This window comes from Dreissena polymorpha, chromosome 11 (assembly GCF_020536995.1).
Source record: "Dreissena polymorpha isolate Duluth1 chromosome 11, UMN_Dpol_1.0, whole genome shotgun sequence".
Classification (NCBI taxonomy): Eukaryota; Metazoa; Mollusca; class Bivalvia; order Myida; family Dreissenidae; genus Dreissena; species Dreissena polymorpha.
This window is the reverse complement of record NC_068365.1, coordinates 46,842,132-46,863,565: the sequence shown is the minus strand read 5'-3', so window position 1 is coordinate 46,863,565 and position 21,434 is coordinate 46,842,132. Positions and strand designations below refer to the sequence as shown.

Here is a 21,434-nt window from a genome sequence, read left to right as displayed (position 1 = left end):
TATGTCCTATTTGTAAATCAGGCGTTGAAACTGAAACACATGTTTTGACAGTGTCCAGCCTATGAGGCATTAAGAACTGTTCATGATAAAGCTATTCAAATTAATAAAGATTTTATTCACTTGTCAGATGAACAAAAATGTGTATTTGTTCTCTCCAACGTAGATTTAGCTAAGGTAACAGCCAAATCCTCTTATTATATACTTCAACTTAGATTTGAAATTTAGGCACGCACTTCTACTTAATTACATATCTCTATATGAATGTGTTTATAATTCTATTATGTTTTTAAAAGGTAAGAAGCAGAGAATTTGTTAACCAAGGTAACAGTCTAGAAATTATTTGGGGGGGGGGGATGGTCAGTTTTTAATGTGTTAGTTACCTTTTAATCTCTTTAAGTTTCTTTTATGACTATTTTTATGCTGAAGGAGAACCTAGGTATAACAATCCTCTCTTCGTTCTAACTCTTGGATATAATTATCATTATATTTTAGGAGAATACTTGTAGACTTCGTAAATGTTGGTTTGCATGCAGGTGATGTCAAACATTACACTTTTTCATTTGATGGGGCTAACCCAGGGTTTTTTGCGGTGTTAATATAATTAAAGTAATAGTGCTGATAGATGGGTGAGGTCTTTCTGGTGTGGCACTTCAGTTTACATTTTAACCAGTTGGATATTATGTGTTGGTTTGATTTTATGCTATATACAGTATCTGCGATTACTATAATGACCACATGAGAACATATTCCATGCATCCTTTATTTCATATGATCAACTCAACAATTTTATCTAATGTACATGTATAATACTAGTTATGTAAGTATGAAAGTTAACTTGATGCTTTTATCATCTCTTGTAAATCAAATTATTGATTGGCAACACTTTTATGATCGTTTTATATATGTGACTTGTATAATGTATAGTGTTGATGAGATGTAAAGAAATGCATAAATAAATACATAAATAAATATTTGTACATTGTAATAACATATGAACAAGGCATAGATTAACAATAGTAGGTACATATAATTATATTTGATAACGCTTAGGTCTAACATGTAATTTTGTTGAGTAACGGTACGCTTTAATTAGTATTTGTAACAAGTACTAAAACTAAAAGAATCTTAATTATTCATCAAATATAAATTTTAAGTTTATGAAATAATAGCATTTTACAATTCCCATTCACTCTCATCGGATTTTAAATTATTTTTTATAATTGATATTTTTCTCAAGTTATCGTATGCGAAATAAATGCATTTCTTTGCTCATGTTATGCTTGGAATGCATTTATTCATGTTACACTTGTACAGCTTAATAAACAAAATAACATTTTTTATGGCTCTAGCATACGTCATTTAATGTCCAAATGAAATGATTGTCATGTTAATGAAAGGAACAGATTGGATGGGTAAAAGTTCGTCAATAATTGCTTTTGATATATGACATTCCCAGAACAAATGTTTTAAATTTTCCTCACTTTGTTTGCGAAATGAACATACTGGATGATCAGTTATTTTCATTTTATTCAAAAGACTATTTGTTCCAAGAACCCTGTGAGTTAGTCTATAATGGAACCACTGAACCTTTACATCATTGGTTATTTAAAAAGGTAGCTCAAATAAGCAATTCCGTTCTTTTGATTAATAATGGTATTGAGTTGTGTACATCATTTTGCTTAAAGTTAAACTGATGGTTTTTCATTATTTTTTTTATCTAGAATGGTGTATATTCTTTGTGCACCAGATTCTTTTTTTTCAGTGCAAGTTGTAAAAGTGAGGGCAAAAGGGTTTGATAATTTGTTGGGAAGGTCAAGATATAAAATAGTTTTTGACAAATTTATATATTGCTGTTGTCACCCCTGTATAATGAATGCAATTTATGTTCAAATCGTATATTTCATTTAATTCATCAAGAGAGATCAAGGTTCCATTTTTAAATATATCACTTATACAATACATTCTAGCTACGAACCATGACTTAAAGTAAAAAACTTGTACTTCCTATCAATATATCTGGATGATAAAAAGCGGATAATACTAGAATTTTCCTGTGTTTACTTCTTGTTTACCACAATACAGTGAGAAGCTTTTTAGTTTTAGAACATCTACCCAAAAAGGGTTTGACATTCTGTAAGATATATTTAGAAAATAATGATAACTGCAATTAAAAAGTTTATATGTATCAAAATAACGTTTTGTCATTTATATCCTATTTCCGCTAAAGGATTGATTTTTTGTAACGAAGTTAGTTTCAATGTTGGAATGTATGCATCCAAAGTGATCACTTTCAAAACCATACTCTTTTACTATTGTCGAAAACTTTAGTTTACTGTTCCCGTCCCAAATAAAATTCAGAATAGAAGACTTTATTGAGTTTAGAATGGTATCGGGTTGGTTAGGTAATGATATGAACAAGTGTTTTAATAATGGCACATTAAGCGTTTTCACAAGTACAGCCTTTGCAATTGGCGTTAAAATTCTTCTTTTCCAGTTTTTCCGAATATTTTTCATTTTAATATGTTTTCCTCATAGTTTATTTTAACCATTTTGACTGGGTAACATGGAAATGTATTCCTAACATTTTAAAGCTGTGTTGCATCCAATTAAGTTCCATTTTTATGGTATAACAACTTCATTTGTGCTTGCCAATCCATACAACATTTATTTTATCAAAATTTACGTTAAGACGTGAAATATTTCAAAAATCTTGTATAACAGTTAGAGTTTCATTTAAGGATAGTTCCGTACCGTCTAATAAAATTGTAGTATCGTCTTCAAACTGGGGCAATTTATAATCAGTTCTATTAATGGTTACAACTTTCAAACACTTGTCTGAATAATCTCTTACACCATTTTGTACATTTTGAGTTTAATAAACATTAGGACGATGAAATCATATTTGAACACATTCTAGAATGTAGTCGACTCGGCGTAACAATTGACAGTGAAAGCTTGATAATACCATCTCTTTCATGGATTCCCGAGTTCCATAAAGCCCAATATTGTGACACAGACACAAAATCAATAACGTTAGTGAAAATAGTAATATTTACTTATTTTTGTCGATTAATAATTCCTCGACAGTCATTTGACAGCTGCAAATAAAAATCACACAGCATCGAACTTAAGTACATAGGCCTTTTAAACATTATACTACGCGCTTTCGCATAATAGATTCAAGACAAAGTAAATTTCTTTCAAAGCAAATATATTTTTTAACTTAGTCTCCATACAACAAGACTTTATTGGTCACCAAATCACATATTGCAGAGGTAAACAATTTAAAAAAGGTCTTGATTTATGTTCTGCTCTTCATTTTCTTGTTCAGATATTATAAAGAGGTTCATATAAATAGTAAGTGTGCACAACTTTAAGCCGATTGATTTGTTTCTGCTATGAAGTATTTTATGCTAAGCATGTCTGAAGAAATACAATTAATTCAAAGCTTTATCAAAACACGTAGATATATTGATGATGGACTACATTTAGAAAACACTTTTTTTGAAAAATTTAAATACAAGATTCATCCGACAGAACTTTAAATACATAAATCAAATTATTTAAAAACTGATTTTGCACTTTTAGATTTATTCATAACGACTAGCGATAACTAGTTCAAACTAGTATTCAACAAACGTGATTACAGTATTTTGTTTTTAATACTGTTAATTTACCTTTTTTATTTGAACGGTACTTTTCCCAAGAGACCTTTCTATTGCAAATATATATCCCAGTCAGTTCGCTGTAAGAGGGCCTGTACATGGGTAAATAATTTTTATAAGGTACTTTCCGAGCAAAGGGCTACATTCGTGTGGACCTGGAAAGTGCCCCGTTCTCCTATCTATGTACCTTACTAGACTCTCGAAATTTGGGACGAACTTTTAATTGAAGCTGCAGTTTCCAGCTACTCCGTTGCTACTGAAATCTTTTCAATTTTAGTGTGGTCTTGTACTGGTATTGTGTGTGTGTGTGAGGGGGGGGGGGTGGGCGGAGTACCCGGAGGAAACCCCACCTGTCCGGTGTGGTTACCACCAACCAAACTTACAAGCTACTGGAAACGAGAATTGAACCTGGGTAGCCTAGGCGAGAAGCAATTGGGCCAAGAACTGCGCTAGCCTTTTTTCGGTATGGGGATGACCAGAGACTGGTTCACTCGTTAGGCCACTTCTTCGAGACCTTCACTATGATGCACCCTATCTCTTATAAAAAGTTGTCGATCTCCTCATCTTTGAAGGCTGATGTAGGTGCGTAAACCTGGATGGTGGTGATGTTTTGAGGTCTTGCTAAAATACAAATCGAGTTGAGTCTGTTGGAAACTGGGTTGCAACTTATGACGCTGTTGTCTACCTGAACGATGAAAGCAACCACGTGGCGATTATTAGAATCCTCTCCACTAAACCACATATTGTGCCCTTTGTCATATTTTTGAAGTGTAGCCACCTGACATCGGTTAATCCGATGATGTCCCAGCGTTCGCGCCTCAGCTCGTGATTCAGTTCGTGGATCTTATTGTTCTTACGTTCCGTGTTTCTATGGTCGTTCCCTTTGTTTCCATCTTGATCGCTGGATTAGCTCCATTAGCCAAATGTTCGCATCCACCCTGGAGACTGGCATTGGAGTCCGTGCTCGGTGTTATTCCTGGCCCCGACCGATTCGGTTTGTAATTCTGAATCCTTGTCATCAAGAAGAAAAATAAATATGGAAGCTTTATTCATTGTTGTTTTCATATGAACATATTCGTTTTTATATGGCAATAAACACAATTATTTTTCGGTTAAAGTACGTAATGGTTTGTTTTATACATTCATAGAAAAAAGTTCGCGCTCTACAAGTTTTGAATGTAAAGTTTTTAAGTTAATTAAGAACCTCCCGACTATATTTATATAATTTCCGATATAAAAAAAGGTAGTAAGTTATTTATAACAAATAGGGAGGGGGCGCAAAAGTTACAATTACGCTCTGCAATATCTTAGCCGTTTAATTTTCTGAAATCTGACTTGTTCACAATTGTTTCACTCATATTTATGTTTGATTAATACATTCACAAAACAGTATGCATGTACTAATGTACATGCTAGCTAAAAGAGCGATAAATGATCAGTTGCAGTTGTAATATGAATATAGCAAAGATATAGGTCACTTATTAATGCAAATCAACATCTTTGTTATCAAAATACATACTGCTGCCTACAAGGAAAAAAACTACTTACTTCCAGTGGTTTTTTTTTCGGTGTATTGCCGTGCATTTTTTTGTGTTTTTTTTCGTAGTTTATTGCCAGTTTGTTTTTCTATAATCACGAGTTATCACGGTGTAAGATCAGTGTAATTACAAAGCCCGAGAAAGAAGTACTTTAATCTACGCCTACAGATAACTAACATTTTAGTTTTACTGATGTTCTTGATACGTCCCATAGGACAACAGGCAATGAAATGTTGCGCCAGTGAAAAATTCATTGTGTAAATAGATACTTGTATAGCATAGCATTAGCGCGAACACTGCTATCAAGTATTGGATAAAAGCACTATAATGGACATTTGTATCATATCATATCAAGAGTATCGTTGGTAATTACTGGCTTTTATTTGTATTTATTTAATTAATGTACATTTAAATATCGCGTCCATGGAGGATTAAACCGGGACGCGCTTCAACTAAAATATGTGAATCGCATCCCTCTGCTAATGCTTTTAAATGATTTTTGCTAAGGGTTTGGTCAGATTGAGAGTGCTTAACGCCTTGATATAACTTTACTGTTTTGACGTTTGCATTGAGGTAAATGTGATTGAAACATCATGCTTTTTACGAACAAAGTGCATGTTTACTTATGGGACTTTGGTCATTGTGCTGTTTTTGTCACGCAGTAAACGTGTTTAGATCAACATGCTTGTTTACTTACATACTAACATGTTTCGTTTAATGTTTGACTGTGTAATAAATTTAACATCACACAATGGGATGCACACAGTTTGCACGCGTTCATCCGTACAAATGTATGTATGTATGGTATGTAAGTCCCAAAGTTTGTTTACTTTACTCCTCGTTAAGCAGTTTTATTTATCTCAAACTTTCACAGCAGAAGTACCATAATTACTCATAAGTAAATGATTATAAAGATATGACTTTTGTCTGAAAACAAGAGCTGTGTTCGTGAACAGCAATGTCCCCTAGTGCGCCGCTTTGAAGCCATATATTTGACCTTTGACCCTGAAGGAAGACCTTGACCTCTAACCACTCAAAATGTGCAGCTCCATGAGATACACATGCATTCCAAATATCGATTTGCTATCTTCAATATTGCAAAATTTGACCTTGACCTTGAAGGATGACTTTAACCTTTCACCACTCAAAATGTGAAGCTCCATGAGATACGCATGCATGCCAAATATCGAGTTGCTATCTTCACTATTGCAAAATTTAACCTTTGACCTTGAACTTGAAGGATGACCTTGACCCTTCACCACTCAAAATGTGCAGCTCCATGAGATATGAATGAATTCCAAATATTGAGTTGCTATTTTCAATATTGCAATATTTGACCTTTGACCTTGACTTGAAGGATGACCTTGAACTTGACCTTTCACCACTCAAAATGTGCAGCCTAATATGATACACATGCATGCCAAATATCAAGTTGCTATCTTCAATATTGCTAAATTTATGGGCAATGTTAAAGTTTTCGGACGGACGGACGGACGGACGGACTCACTGACTGACGGACGGACAGACTGACTGACGAACAGACAGACGGACGAACTGACGGACAGTTCATAAACTATATGCCACCCTTCGGGGGCATAACAAAAGTTATGGCGAATGTTAGTTTTCGGACGGACGGACGGATGCCATATATTTGACCGTTGACCTTGAAGGATGACCTTGACCTTTCACCTTTCATAATATGCAGCTCCATGAGATACACATACATGTCAAATTCAAGTTGCTATCTTCAATATTGAAAAAGTTATGGCCAATGTTTAAGTTTTTTGACGGACGGACAGACGCCATATATTTGACATATGACTTTGAAGGATGACCTTGACCGTCACCTTTCACCACTCAAAATGTGCAGCTCTATGAGATACACATGCATGCCAAATATCATGTTGCTATCTTCAATATTGAAAAAGTTATGTCCAATGATAAAGTTTTCGGACGGACGGACAGACGCCATGTATTTGACATTTGACCTTGAAGGATGACCTTGACCTTCATCTTTTACCACTCAAAATGTGCAACCCTATGAGATACACATGCATGCCAAATAGCAAGTTGCTATCTTCAATATTGAAAAGCTATGGCCAATGTTAAAGATTTCGGAAGGACGGACAGACGCCATATATTAGACATTTGACCTTGAAGGATAACCTTGACCTTCACCTTTCACCACTCAAAATGTGCAGCTCTATGAGATGCACATGCATGTCAAATACCAAGTTGCTATCTTCAAAATTGAAAAAGATATGACCATTCAAGTTTTCGGACGGACAGACTGACATACTTACAGACTGACGGACAGTTCAACTGCTATATGCCACCCTACCGGGGGCATAACAATGTTTAAGCGATAATAAATGCGGAAAGTGCCATCTATATAAGCATATGCAGACCATGGCAATAAGAGAGAATACAACATCAAAATGTCGTTTTACAGTTTTAAAATCTTAAATGTATGCAGATATAATGCAGCTGCATATTGTCCAGATAAAATGCCCCTATCATTAGTATAGCGACGAGCATTTCAATTTTTTAGCAGAATTAATATTCGGACTGTATTTTAATTGACTCGCAAATTTGATCATAACATGACCTACGCTCCAGGAGTGAAATAACTTAATGCTGAATTTTGTTTATTTAACGGGTGTTATTACACTAGTTATTTAACTGTAAAATGACGTCATTTTTTACGAAATGACGTCATTATTCCAGCGAATTTCTTCAGTTAAACTCTTTTACAATGTGAAGAAACGGGAAAAGAGCATAAAATAAAAAGAAACTTTGTTGGTCATGTTATGAATAGAATCTTAGATTCGTGGTCATTTTGTATTGGATTATAAAACTCGTCATCTAAATACAGATAAAAACTCGGCAAGCCTCGTTTTTATCTTTGTTTAGATGACTTGTTTAATAAATTCAATACAAAACGACCACTCATGCAAGATCCTATATTTATATAAGCCCAACACTAGCATAATGTTCTCTCCGTTTGTGTTGAGTTGCGACTGTTATCATTGTGGTCAGAAGACATCTAAGAGAAGACAAAAAAAACAAGAAAGAAAACGTTATTTTATATGTAAACTTGGTACACGGTCTGTTGTAGAGCAGGAGAGAGCAGTTAACACATATGTCGCAAAACGTTTCGTTGCTATGATATATCGCTGTACAGCGCGGAACAGAAGTTCGTTTTCTGCAAGAGAGAATCGATCAAAGCCATTTAAGAGATTATTTGTATTAATAGGGCACCGTATATCGGCAAAGAAGTGGGGTCTGAGGTTTGTATAATGTGGGCATCTTAAGAGAAAGTGTTCGATTGTTTCTAAAGATCCACAGGAACATAAGGGGGAGTTTACTAGAGACCTTCTGAATAGATCGTGGTTCGAATCGCTACAGTCGAGTCGAAGACTTGTGTGTAGGATTTGTCCAGTTCGTGTAAAAAAGAGGGGAGGATTTCTTTTTAGCTTTATTTTGGGCGTTTTTGAATGATTGTACGTCTAATGAATTTTGTATTGTTATATGCAGTTAAATCCACTCACGTATTGTTTTCGGTAAGAAAGATAAACTATATGCTTGCGTGCGTGCTCTGGCATGTCGCTTGTGTCTTAAGTTGTATACATCTGATTGCATTTGATTAATATGTAGAAATAGATCTGACATGTAGGGTGGTGATAATCCATGTGCCATTTTGTAAAATAGAAGCAGGCGATGTTGTTTCCTTCTTTACGAGAGGGTATCTCATTTGATGCCGTTCAGTAGCTTTTGGATGTTGCAATATTTTGTAGCTCCTGTACATATATTGGCAGCTTCCACTTGAACAGATTCAAGTTCTTGCTTAAGGTATTCGCTACAGTCGTCCCAGACAACATCAAAGTATTCAAGTGTAGGACGGATGAGTGAAAAATACATTTTTTTCGAGAAAGGAGCGGTTAAGGAAGAAATTGAGCGACCTAAGAATACCGATAAGTCGCCTAGCTTTTGTCAGAGTCATTGAGATATGTGCGTTCCATTTTGCGTCAGAGGAAAGGGTAAGACCCAGGAGCTTGTGGGTGTCAACTTCTGCGATATTTAGAGAATTCATTATTAAAGGTGGATGTTGTGGTTTACGCCTTTTCCTGCTGAAAATAAAAGATTTAGTTTTGTCAGGGTTAAACGAAACAAGCAAAGACTGGGACCACGAATGTATGGATGCATGGTCGTTGTTAAGCGTGGTTGATGCACTTATCGCATCGTCTACAATAATTTAGAGAGTGGTGTCGTCGGCAAAGAGCCGGATGTTTGAGTTGACAGAAGAAACGATATCGTTAATATAGGCGAGGACGAATTAGGGGCCAAGGATGGAACCTTGAGGGACGTCTGCTTGTATATGGCGCCAGGATGATGTAGAATTTGCATACACAACGCGTTGTTTGCGAGTTGACATGTCAGACAATATCCAGTTAAGTAGAGTCACATATTCCAAAAGATGAAAGTTTTGTGATGAGACCACGATGTCAAACTCGGTCGAAAGCTTTTGAAATATCGAATAATACAGCACGCATTTTCTTGCCCTCGTCCATCGCCTGACATATGTCGTTGTAAAGACAGTTAAGTTGATTAACGGCCGAGTCGCCTTTGATAAAGCCAGGTTGGAAAGGGGTAATTATTTGTCGTTAGGTAATTATATATTCATTTATGTATACAGCGCTCCATTATATTACCGAGGCAATTAAGTAGGGAAATAGGGCGGTAGTTTGGGGGGGGGGGGGGGGGGTTTAGAAGGATCTGATTTTTTGAAAATTGGCGCAACGTTTGCAAACTTCCGAGAATCAGGGAAATACGACTTCTGCATGAGCTAATTGAAACATGATAAAAAGGGTATAGAAAGTTCGTGTATGCCTTCTTTTAGAAGCCTAGGACGGACCATGTCTGGGTCACTTGCCTTGTTTGGGTCAAGAAGAGAAAGAGCGTCTCGAACGTCTTAGGGCGTAATGGTGATGCTTCTCAACGAGGATTCCGTAACACGATTTATTGGTGGAGGATAGTGATCTTGATCGTCGACAGTTGACTGAGAGGAAAAGTAGTTATTGAGAAGATCAACTTTGTCATCGTTAGTAGTTGCCTCGTTATTGTGGTCGCATACTGTTGCTATTGTTTGCGATTGTGTTTTGTTTGTAAATTGTTTAGCTGTTTTAAACCATGTTTTAGTATATGTGTTAGGTTGATTTAATTTCTCAATTAATTTATTTTTATAGTTTTGTTTTACCTGACGTATATGTTTAATGACTCAAGTTTGTGCATGTTTAAACTTTGACAATGCTTCTGGCGTATTTGACTTTTTTATGAAGTTTTTGCCTTGTGTTTATAAGAGTTCTAAGCAGGTTTGACTTCCATGGGATTTCATGAAGTCTTACTGTGATTATCTTATTTTGGATATTTTTGGATGCTATTGATAGCATTGTGTCTGTTTGTTTTTCTCGGTAATAACATCTAGGTCGTCGTTGTCGAAAAGGCTGTTCCAGTCCGTCGTCCGTAGGCCGGCTCTGTAATCATCTGCCGTAGACCCATATACGTCGTTTGAATGGAGCTGTTCTGGGCATATGAAGTTGAAGAACAACCACTACTGGACAGTGAAAACGAGTTAAGTTTGGAGTGAAAGATCTGCATCAAAGCTGGGTAGTATGTGATTTTTTTACAAAGATGAGATCGATAAGTGAGCTAGAGTGTTCTGTGATGTGAGTTGGTGATGAAATAAGTTGTTCAGCGTTGTATGGTGTCATAAAGTTTATGCTTGTATTTGGGGATTGGCTGAGGACGTACATTTTAAAGTCTCCAGTGAGGATGATATATCGTAAGACATGGAAAAAGCTTGATCGATGTTATCTTCTAGTGAGGTCCAGTGGTCATTGTTTGCGTCTGGAGGACGGTAAATGCCTCCCAACGATAATCTGTGTTTACCTATTCATAACTCGACCGAAAGAGATTCTATGTCATTTAAAGAGAGATCTGATCGCTTGGCAGCGTTGATATCTTCTCGAACGTATATAACTACACCGGCGCCAATACGATTTATACAATAACAGCGAAATGGTTGCTGAAAATGCAATAAAGCGACATAATCGTCATGAATCAATGAGTTAAGCCAAGTTTCCGTAAGGACGAGTACGTCGTATGGATGTGCCTATACTTCTAAGATGTCACGCTTTGGTCTAAGACTCTGAATATTCAGGTGCATGATACCGAGTCCGTTGTTGTTCAATATATGGCTGTAGCCTGAGAGGGTAGAACTGTAAAAGGCACACAGTCGTTCCACATGGTTGAAACTTGTAACGCTTAAAGAGGCTTGAAATGCTGTGACTTGAGCTGTGGCTGTCAGATATGTGTCGGAATCAAGAGGGGCCTTGCTTTTACAGCCAGTACCGCCACAGTCCAGTTAACCATGATATATTTCAAGGAAAGAAGATATTGTTGACAGCAGTATCCTTTCAGGCAATATTATTGATAAATACCAAAATGAACAAGAGTGCCAAACTGTCACAAGATACGCCCGTTCGAAGGTTTTGGACACCATGCTCAATGCTTGAAATGCACTAAGTGACCTCGAGACCTAGTTATTGAACCAGCATGACCCATATTTGAACTTGACCTAGATATCATTTAGATGTAACATTTGACTAAATTTGGTAAAGATCAGATGAAAACTACTTCAATTAGAGAGCGGACACCATGCTAAATGCTTGAAATGCACTATGTGACCTCGTTTTTGACCCGGCATGACCCATATTCAAACTTGTCCTACATATCATCTAGACACAACTTCTGACCAAATTAGGTGAAGATCAGATGAAAACTACTTCAATTAGAGAGCGGACACCATGCTAAATGCTTGAAATGCACTAAGTAACATCTAGACCTAGTTTTTGACCCGGCATGACACATATTTGAACTTGACCTACATTTCATCTAGACACAACTTCTGACCAAATTTGGTGAAGATTGGGTGAAAACTACTTCAAATTAGGTGAAGATCAGATGAAAACTACTTCAAATAGAGAGCGGACACCATGCTTAATCCTTGAAATGCAATAAGTGACCCCGTGACCTAGTTTTTGACCCGGCATAACCCATATTTAAACTTTACCTAGATATTGTCTAGACACAACTTCTGACAAAGTTTGGTGAAGATCGAATGAAAACTATTTGAATTAGAGAGCGGACACTGCTGTGGACGCCCCCCGCCCGCCCGCCAAGGGTGAAACTATAATACGTCCCGTTTTTAAAAACGGGTGTATAAAAAGTAAATTCCACATGAAATTTCCTTTATAAAGCTTTGAAAAGGTTCAATTAAACCCGATCTTACATTTCTTTTCAACAGCAACTTGCAAGTATGTACAGTTTCTGTTTTTCTCATTTGAATGTTAAGAACTGCACATAGCAAACTGAAAAGGCTCTGCAAGAGTGTACTTCTAAGATCTCGAAACAGGGTTGGAAAGTTAGAGGTTTCACACCGATGGACGGCAACTGCTTTTTCTGGGCAGTAACCGATCAGCTGGAGCATCTTGATATTGAAAACCAGTCCTATGAAGAGCTACGACATGCTGTAGTTAACTACATAAACAATTTGCCTGAGGTAATTTTTATTTGCTGCAGATAATTTCATGTAGCCTAACTGACCTGCAGCCTTAATGACAACAGTTTTAAAATTAAACATTTAAACAAAGTATAATAATTATATACATACAGAAAACTTATTTTCAATGTCAATATATATTTGTGACTTGATTAAAAATTTACTTTTTTCTGAAATAATTTTACTTACAATATTATAAAATTTTCAGGCGAAGAGGAATGAGATGTTAGAATTCCTCACTACACCGTAAATGATATGAAGACCAATCGTACCTACGCATATCATTTTGTCATACAAGCCATGAGGTCTATGTTAGGGTCAGCCATAAACATTGTACATGCGGAAAAAGAAGAGAGCTTGCTCTTACGTTCAGCTTAATCAGCGAATCGTGCAGTTTTGGCAGTTGGGTATATGGAAGATGTACAAAACTATGTTAGTCTAGATAGGTAAGTCATTGCCAGAATAAACAATTTATTGTCATGCAATTATGCAAATGCATACACAAAACAGGTTATCTCATTGATTAATATTTCCATAATTATATTTTTTAATTTAGCTGTTGGCACGTAATGTCTATATCTAATAACATCATAACATGTAAAATAAATGATAGTTGCTGCTAAAGGATTCAAGCTGAATACGTTGTTATGGTACAACTTGCTACTGGTCGAATAAAACAGAACTGTATTGCAAAAGTAGATTGTAACTCAAATTTTAGCTAAACAATAAATCAATTATTACATTTTGTATCTGCTTTTGGAAGTTTTGTTTCACAATTGGTACTTTAGTGTTTTGTGTAATCTTTTACAAATAATAGTCTTTTTTTATATTTGAATGAATAAATCTAGATTTAAATAATAAGCTTATCTATAAATTTGAAATTTAACAATGTGTTACATTATTTAAATTCTAGATCCAGCAAACTGATGCCGATGAGATACAGATACTCTTCATGAGGAAAACGGCAAAGGCAGGGCTAAACACATGGCATGACAGGGATCAGACTTAAGATATACTTATGACATTGAAGCAGCCACAGCTTCTCCAGGGAAGAGGAATTAAACTTAAATTTTCTGAGAATGATGTGTCAAAATTCAAAAGTGTGACAGTTTTTGATTTTTGTCCAAAGTGTACAAAATTGACTTCAAGACCTTGGACATATAAAAACAATTTACAAGTACTGTTCTTTCTGGAGTTGTTTGTTGAAAGTACATTTTTAAATGCTAAATCTAGTTAAACAAGAGCTGTCAGAGGACAGCGCGCTCGACTATTCGAGTGCTTGACAGTATAACATAAGCCATTGTGGGGACATTGTTCATATTCAATAATTTATTAGACGATCTTTCAAAAATAAAAAAAGGAAAAAAAAAAAATTTTTTTTTTGGGGGGGGGGGGTTGAGAGGGGGGTATAATGTTGGGTATGGTCATTTAATAGACGATCTTTCAAAATAAAAAAAGTAAAAATAAAAACTTTTTCGGGGAGGGGGGGGGGTAAGGGGTTTAATGTGGGTTGTGGTAATTTATTAGATGATGTTAAACAATTTTTGTGGGAGGGAGGTTAAGGGGGAGGGATTCTGGGTAGGGGGCGTGGGGTATTGTTTGGGTGGAATCCATTGTGGTATTCAGGTAAGTGTTTGTTTTGTCAAAGTAATAATAAAATGTGATCATAAATAAAGAAGTTATGGCAATTGAGGCAAAATGTTCAATTATCTAAGTGTAAAAGGGGTCATAATAATGACAAAATGCTTGATACAGTTGTCTGCTCTTGTTTATAGGATGGGGTCGTGTTGATAAACAAGTATGCAAAAAATGAAAGCAATATGTCAAGGGACACAGGAAATATTTTGGGTAGTACGCAAACTTTAACATAGATTTATCAATAATATGCATATTCTAAGTATAAAAGGGGGCAATAATTCTGTCAAAATGCTTGATAGAGTTGTCTGCTCTTGTTTATAGGTTGGGGTCATGATTGTTAACATGTATGCAAAATATGAAAGCAATATGTCAAGGGACACAGGAAAATAGTTGGGGTAGTGCACAAACTTTAACATAGATTTATCAATAATATGCATATTCTAAGTATAAAAGAGGCCATAATTCTGTCAAAATGCTTGATACAGTTGTCTGCTCTTGTTTATATGTTGCGGTCATGATGGTGAACAAGTATGCAAAATATGAAAGCAATATGTCAAAGGACATTGAAAATATTTGTGGTAGTACGCAAACTTTAACATTTGCACCAAAACGGACACGGGAACGGCAACGCCGACGCCGGGGTGAGTAGGATAGCTCCACTATATATATTTCATATATAATAGTCGAGCTAAACATGTGTACCTTTTCCAAACAACATTATCTTCAGCATTTCTTTATGCTGTCTATGGAAATTTTGCAGATATAAGCAGACAATCTTAAATTTCAGAAAACATAAGTTTAAACTAGTTTACATACTTCAGACAAACAGGAAAAACACTTTGTATTTTTTAAGTTTGGAAAAAAATGTATTTTGGGGTAAAAATCTTAATAAGATGTATAGTTTATGTTAATATATTGCAAAAACACTGATTTAAATTTTAGTTATGTTTTGATTGAGTGCCAAATAATGGTATATCTGTAAAAAAAGTTCATTAAAATTTTGAAAAAATAGCTTTTTCGTGATTTTACATTAACCCTGTTAATACGGCCCTACTTATTTATTAAATTTGAATCCTTTAGCTTAAAGATTCAAGCAAGAATACTGTGCTAACTTGTCATCTAAAATTTGGTGAACATTTATAATCAGGCTTCATTATTTTGAAATCACCCAGGTAATTTTATGCAAATAAAATTTTATGCAAATAAAATTACATGTAATGAAAGGAGTGCCCCTTCTTTTTTTAGATGCATTAACAAACGAGCCAATCCTACTTCCAAGGTGGGGCTACAGAACAAAAGTATTTAAAATACACAGTGAATTCTATAGGTTATTTTTAAAACATAATTATTATGCATTCATTCGAAAATCCAGCTATGTAATTTGAATCAGCAAAGATTTATTCCTTCATGCTTAGAAAATAACAATCACAACCCACTTGGAAACATGAGGACTGTGTGCCTGTGTGACGAGCAAATGTCCATAGAATTAAATCGCTAATAACATCAAACAATTGCTTTCAACATACACAGTTTTTGCATTCACAAAACATTGCATTTTTGCTGATCTAATAGATAATATTGCATTTATTCAAAAAGGATAGAGACAATGCCAAGAAGGTGACTCTAAGAACAGGAGGTTTTTACTTTATGAATGCTACAAAGGTCGTATAAGCCTTCAGGGCTGTACAGAGGCCAGTTCGCCCTTGTTGTGCCCAGTGGGCAGTGGAATGTCGATCACAATTGGCGGATTGTTAGGCCCTGAATAGCATCGTACAAGTTGACGCGTTTATGAACGTTGTGACGTCATCCGTTGTTATGCCATAACCTAAAAATAAAGAATATATGTTTGGTAATAGCTTGTATAATGTGATTTCAAAAGAATCAGGTATGGTCAAGGAAAAAGCGTGGTGCGTCCACATTACTTCGACTGTAATATACTAGAAGTATGTCGTCATTTGACATACATATACTGTTGATCTACTGAATTATTTGCTACTCGTCAATAAATCCTACATTTTAGCAATATTTGAAAAGTGCACGTGATAAGCAGAAATGTCTTTTTTTCTAAGCAATTGCAGGTCAATTAGGATTGAATTTAAATAGTGCAATGCAAAAACTTTAATTGACATTTCCAGGTATAAATTTAATTGTTTAACTTCCTATCACTAATACTTATAAACTTAACAGCCAAGGACACCAAGGGTGAACAATGTAACATATGTATATATGGTATTTCATTACAGAACCTAGATATTGCACAGAATTAAAGCGGGCCCAGTCCATGGAGTAAACCTCCTGTGTATATGTCCAAACACATGATACTTGGGTTGCACAAGCTGTTGAATCGTGGACAGCAATTCAACACAACCTGCACGATTTCGAAGAAAAAAAGAGGCGTCGCCATGACCTACCAATAAAAAAAAGTCGGTTGGTAAAATGTTGTAATTGCAAGAAATAGTTTAACCCGTTCAATAACATAATTGCCCAGAATTGAAATTAATTGGGACTCAACATATAATGGCCCAACATTTGTGTTAAACAATAACACTGAGAATAGTATTTGGATTGCTACATCATAGTTGCTTTGCAATTGAAGTGAAAACAACATGCATGTTGTACGAAGTTTTGCTTGGTTTCAAGAAGTTTATTTTTGTTGTTGATGGATTTTTTTGTCTACAGTGAAAGAAAGGTTAGCAAACTCTATACTAGTTTATCAAACACAAAAAACAATCATCAACCAAACAAAACAGTAATTTCTTAATAAGACCTCATAAAGAATAAACCCATTAACACAAAATGGTTATTAATAAAACAAGAGCACCGCATAACTGGTGCCACGATCGGCTACGAGTGCAGCTTTGAATAGATGAAAGCTTGTCAGAATTTTTTTACCTTTGACCTTGTGACCCAAAAATGGGTGTGGTGTGTAGAACTCATCAAGGTGCATCTACATATGAAGTTTCAAAGATGTAGGTGGAAACAATTTGATAATAGAGCCAATGTTCAAAACCTTAACAAAATGTTAAGGTTTTAGCACGACGCGGACGTCGGACTACACGACGAGCTGGCTATGACAATACCTCAGGTTTCTCCGAAAACGCCGAGCTAATAAATACTTGCTTCACAAACACTTAACCTCTTAGTCCTATTCTAATAAATTTGATAAGAAATATTCACACAGCAGTTTTACACTCAAACCTCTAAGTAATGCTTGCTGTGATTGTCAACAGTGTGTAAGACAATTCTATACTTAAAGGTGGCTGATGTGTGATCAGTATGTCTGTATTGTAGGGAAGGGGTTCATTACCTATAGGGGGCCATGTGTGATCAGTATGTCTGTATTGTAGGGTATGAGGTTCATTACCTATAGGGGGCCCGTGTGTGGTCAGTATGTCTGTAGTGTAGGGTATGAGGTTCATTACCTATAGAAGGCTCATTTGGGGTCGGTATGTCTGTAGTGTAGGGTATGAGGTTCATTACCTATAGGGGGCCCGTGTTTTATCAGTATGTTTGTATTGTACGGTATGAGGTTCTTTATCTATAGGGGGCCTGTTAGTGATCAGTATGTATGTATTGTAGGGTATGAGGTTCATTACCTATAGGGGACCATGTATGATCAGTAAGTCTGTATTGTAGGGTATGAGGTTCATTACCTATAGGGGGCCATGTGTGCTCAGTATGTCTGTATTGTAGGGTATGAGGTTCATTACCTATAGGGGGCCCATGTGTGATCAGTATGGCTGTATTGTAGAATATGAGGTTCTTTACCTATAGGGGGGCCATGTGTGAGCACATGGCTGTATTGTAGGGTATGAGGTTTATTACCTATAAGGGCCCGTGTGTGATCAGTATGTCAGTATTGTAGATTCAGAGGTTCATTACCTATAGGGGGCCCATGGGTGATCAGTGTGTCTGTAGTGTAGGGTATGAGGTTCATTGCCTATATAAGGCCATGTGTGATCACTATGGCTGTATTGTAGGGTATGAGGTTCATTACCTATAGGGGGCCCGTGTGTGATCAGTATGTCTGTATTGTAGGGTAGATGGTTCATTACCTATAGGGGCCCCGTGTGTGATCACTATGGCTGTATTGTAGGGTATGAGGTTCATTTCCTTTAGGGGGCCCGTGTGGTGATCAGTATGTCTGTATTGTATAGTAAGAGGTTCATTACCTATAGGGGGGCCATGTGTGATCAGTTTTGTCTGTATTGTAGGGTATGAGGTTTGTTACCTATAGGGGGCCGGTGTTTAATCAGTATGTCTGTTTCGTCATATATTAGGTTCATTACCTATAGGTGGCCCCTGTGTGATCAGTTTGTCTGTATTGTACAGTATGAGGTTCATTACTTATAGGGGGCCCGTGTGTGATCAGTATGTCTGTATTGTAGAGTAAGAGGTTCATTAACTATAGGGGGCCCTGTGTGATCAGTTTGTCTGTATTCTACAGTATGAGGTTCATTACCTATAGGGTTCCCGTGTGGGATCAGTATGTCTGTATTGTAGAGTAAGAGGTTCATTAACTATAGGTGGCCCCTGTGTGATCAGTAATGTTCTGTATTGTACAGTACGAGGTTCATTAACTATAGGTGGCCCCTGTGTGAACAGTTTTGTCTGTAGTGTAGGGTATGAGGTTTATTACCTTTAGGGGGCCCAATGTTTGATCAGTTTGTCTGTATTGTAGGGTATGAGGTTCATTTCCTTTAGGGGGCCCATGTGTGATCAGTTTGTCTGTATTGTAGGGTATGAGGTTCATTACCTATAGTGGTGCTGTGTGTGATCAGTATGTCTGTAGTGAAGGGTATGAGGTTCATTACCTATAGGAGGCCCATGTGTGATCAGTATGTCTGTATCGTCTGGTATGAGGTTCCACTTCTGCAGACAAGCCTCACCACGAGGAAGGTAGAAACCCCAGTTAGGGAACGGAGGCTGCCTACAAATAAAGGATCTATGTTTTATTATAGAAGATAGTTGTTAAATGTATGGGTATTTTGTTTAAAATGAATGTTGACTGTAATTAATGCATTTCATGGTGATTTTGTGGCTTAATGGATTGTCGACCTCTTCTGCCTCGAAGCTTTTATTTTCAAAATACATTTTGAAGTTACATTTGTATTAATTAGAACTGAAGTGTAAGCAAACAAACAACAATAATGCCAACATAATTTTGATAATAAAAAGTTCCCGAGAAATATTTGAAAGTCGCTTTGCTATGGTGTGCAGGGCTTTGCTCCTGTACTTGATATGGGAATTTGATAGATTTCCAACAGTAACATATAATTGAACATGTTGGATAAAACATAATTGAGAACCGAGCGAACACAAGGTTTCTTAAATCTTCAAATCAAATCAGAATCAGCCATAATGTACCAACGTTTATATAATTCTGTACCAATGAAAAGCATTGCAAATCCTTACCAAGGTGACCCATATAGGTTAAGGCCGCACACACTGACTGAGGCATCCTCAAGGTAAACACAGTTGGTGAGAAGCTCCTTGCACGTGTTCACACCAAACTCTGCCAGTTTCCTTTCAAACACTTGAAATAAGAAAACCTGCACTTTTTTTTGGTGTTAATCTGTTTATTTTAGCTCACTTGCATTGAAAGCCTAAGGCTTATTGAAGCAGTAACTAGTCCATTTCCTGGGTATTACCCGTACTTGCTGTCGTTTTAGGGATATATAAAGAACGCTCCTGCAGTTGGGATCTAATCTTGACCTCCCGGTCTATAGGCGGAAACCATAACCACCACGTCACTGCGAACTATTGGTCAACCAGTACCATATGTGCAAATTAGTGTGTGTTTTTTTTATTAGACACAATCATAAATTTGTAAGTACCTTGGTTATTTTAGACAATGTATTTTGACACATTTGTAGTCTCTTAGAAAGTTACATTTATTTAAATACCTTTCTTACAAGATTCAAGTTTAAAAGGCTTCATTTCCGACCCTTATTACTGATGAGCAGCAAACAGCATACAACCTTAACAGACTGCGAGTTACCTGCAGGTTGTTCTGGTTTATGTTAGTTGCAAAAGCCATTTTCACTTCGCTTCTTATGGGAGAAAGGGTTTAACATGTAGTTTTTTTTCATGTAAACAGAATTTTAAGAACATTTTGTTTTTGCATTGTTTGCCAATGCAAGTGGATATATGAACAAACACAAATCCTAGTTAGTAGTATGTGGTAGACATAAAAGCATGCTTCTGGTCGATATTTGATAGCCGTTTTCCTAACCATAGCAAACAATAAAACTCCACAACCTCTATCATCAGATGAAATTCTTATTCTAGGCTCTATCATCAGATGAAATTCTTATTCTGATCAACTATTTTTATAAAATAACCACAACTATAAACATTACATTAATAAAACTTGGATCACTGTCTTGGAGCGTTAAATGCAGTGAATGCAAGGGTTTTATTTATTAAAGGTACGGCTGTGAAAACCTCTTAATAATAAACCAAAATGTGTTTAGTATTGTAATTATGGGAATTCAATGAAAATGATTAGGGGATAGGTTTTGAAGTTATTAATGTACTAGGAATATAGTAACTCTATGAAAGATATTCAACTAACTAGGTGTTTAAGTTATTAATGTACAAAGAATATAGTAAATCTATGAAAGATATTTAACTAACTATGTCTAAATTTATTAATGTACTAAGAATATAGTAAATCTATGATAGATATTTAACTAACTATGTTTTGAACTTATTAATGTACTAAGAATATAGTAAATCTATGAAAGTTATTTAACTATCTGATAAATATACATGACCTATTGTCCAAGTTAATTTAACCTTACAATTACATGACAGTTTTGAACCCAGCTGAGATATCATAAGGACACATGTTCTAACCAAGTTTCATTGATATAAGACTAAAAACTTGACTTCTTAAGTGTTAAAAAGGTCTCACTCCAGCCTTGCTATAAAAACCACCCAACCCCCTTGTAACATGTTATCACTGAG

At 35.9% G+C, this 21,434-nt stretch overlaps 1 protein-coding gene across 1 annotated transcript in view; it reads right to left on the bottom strand.

Moving 5' to 3' along the window:
- Positions 1 to 15,808: 15,808 nt before the first annotated feature.
- The window catches only part of LOC127849818 (metallophosphoesterase domain-containing protein 1-like), a 50,388-nt gene continuing 44,762 nt past the window's right edge, over positions 15,809 to 21,434 (bottom strand). Inside the window, 5 exon segments of the mRNA XM_052382571.1 lie at positions 15,809 to 16,218; positions 16,220 to 16,289; positions 16,758 to 16,869; positions 19,277 to 19,392; positions 19,878 to 19,998. Coding sequence (XP_052238531.1) covers positions 16,138 to 16,218; positions 16,220 to 16,289; positions 16,758 to 16,869; positions 19,277 to 19,392; positions 19,878 to 19,998 — 500 coding nt within the window. The 3' untranslated portion in view covers positions 15,809 to 16,137.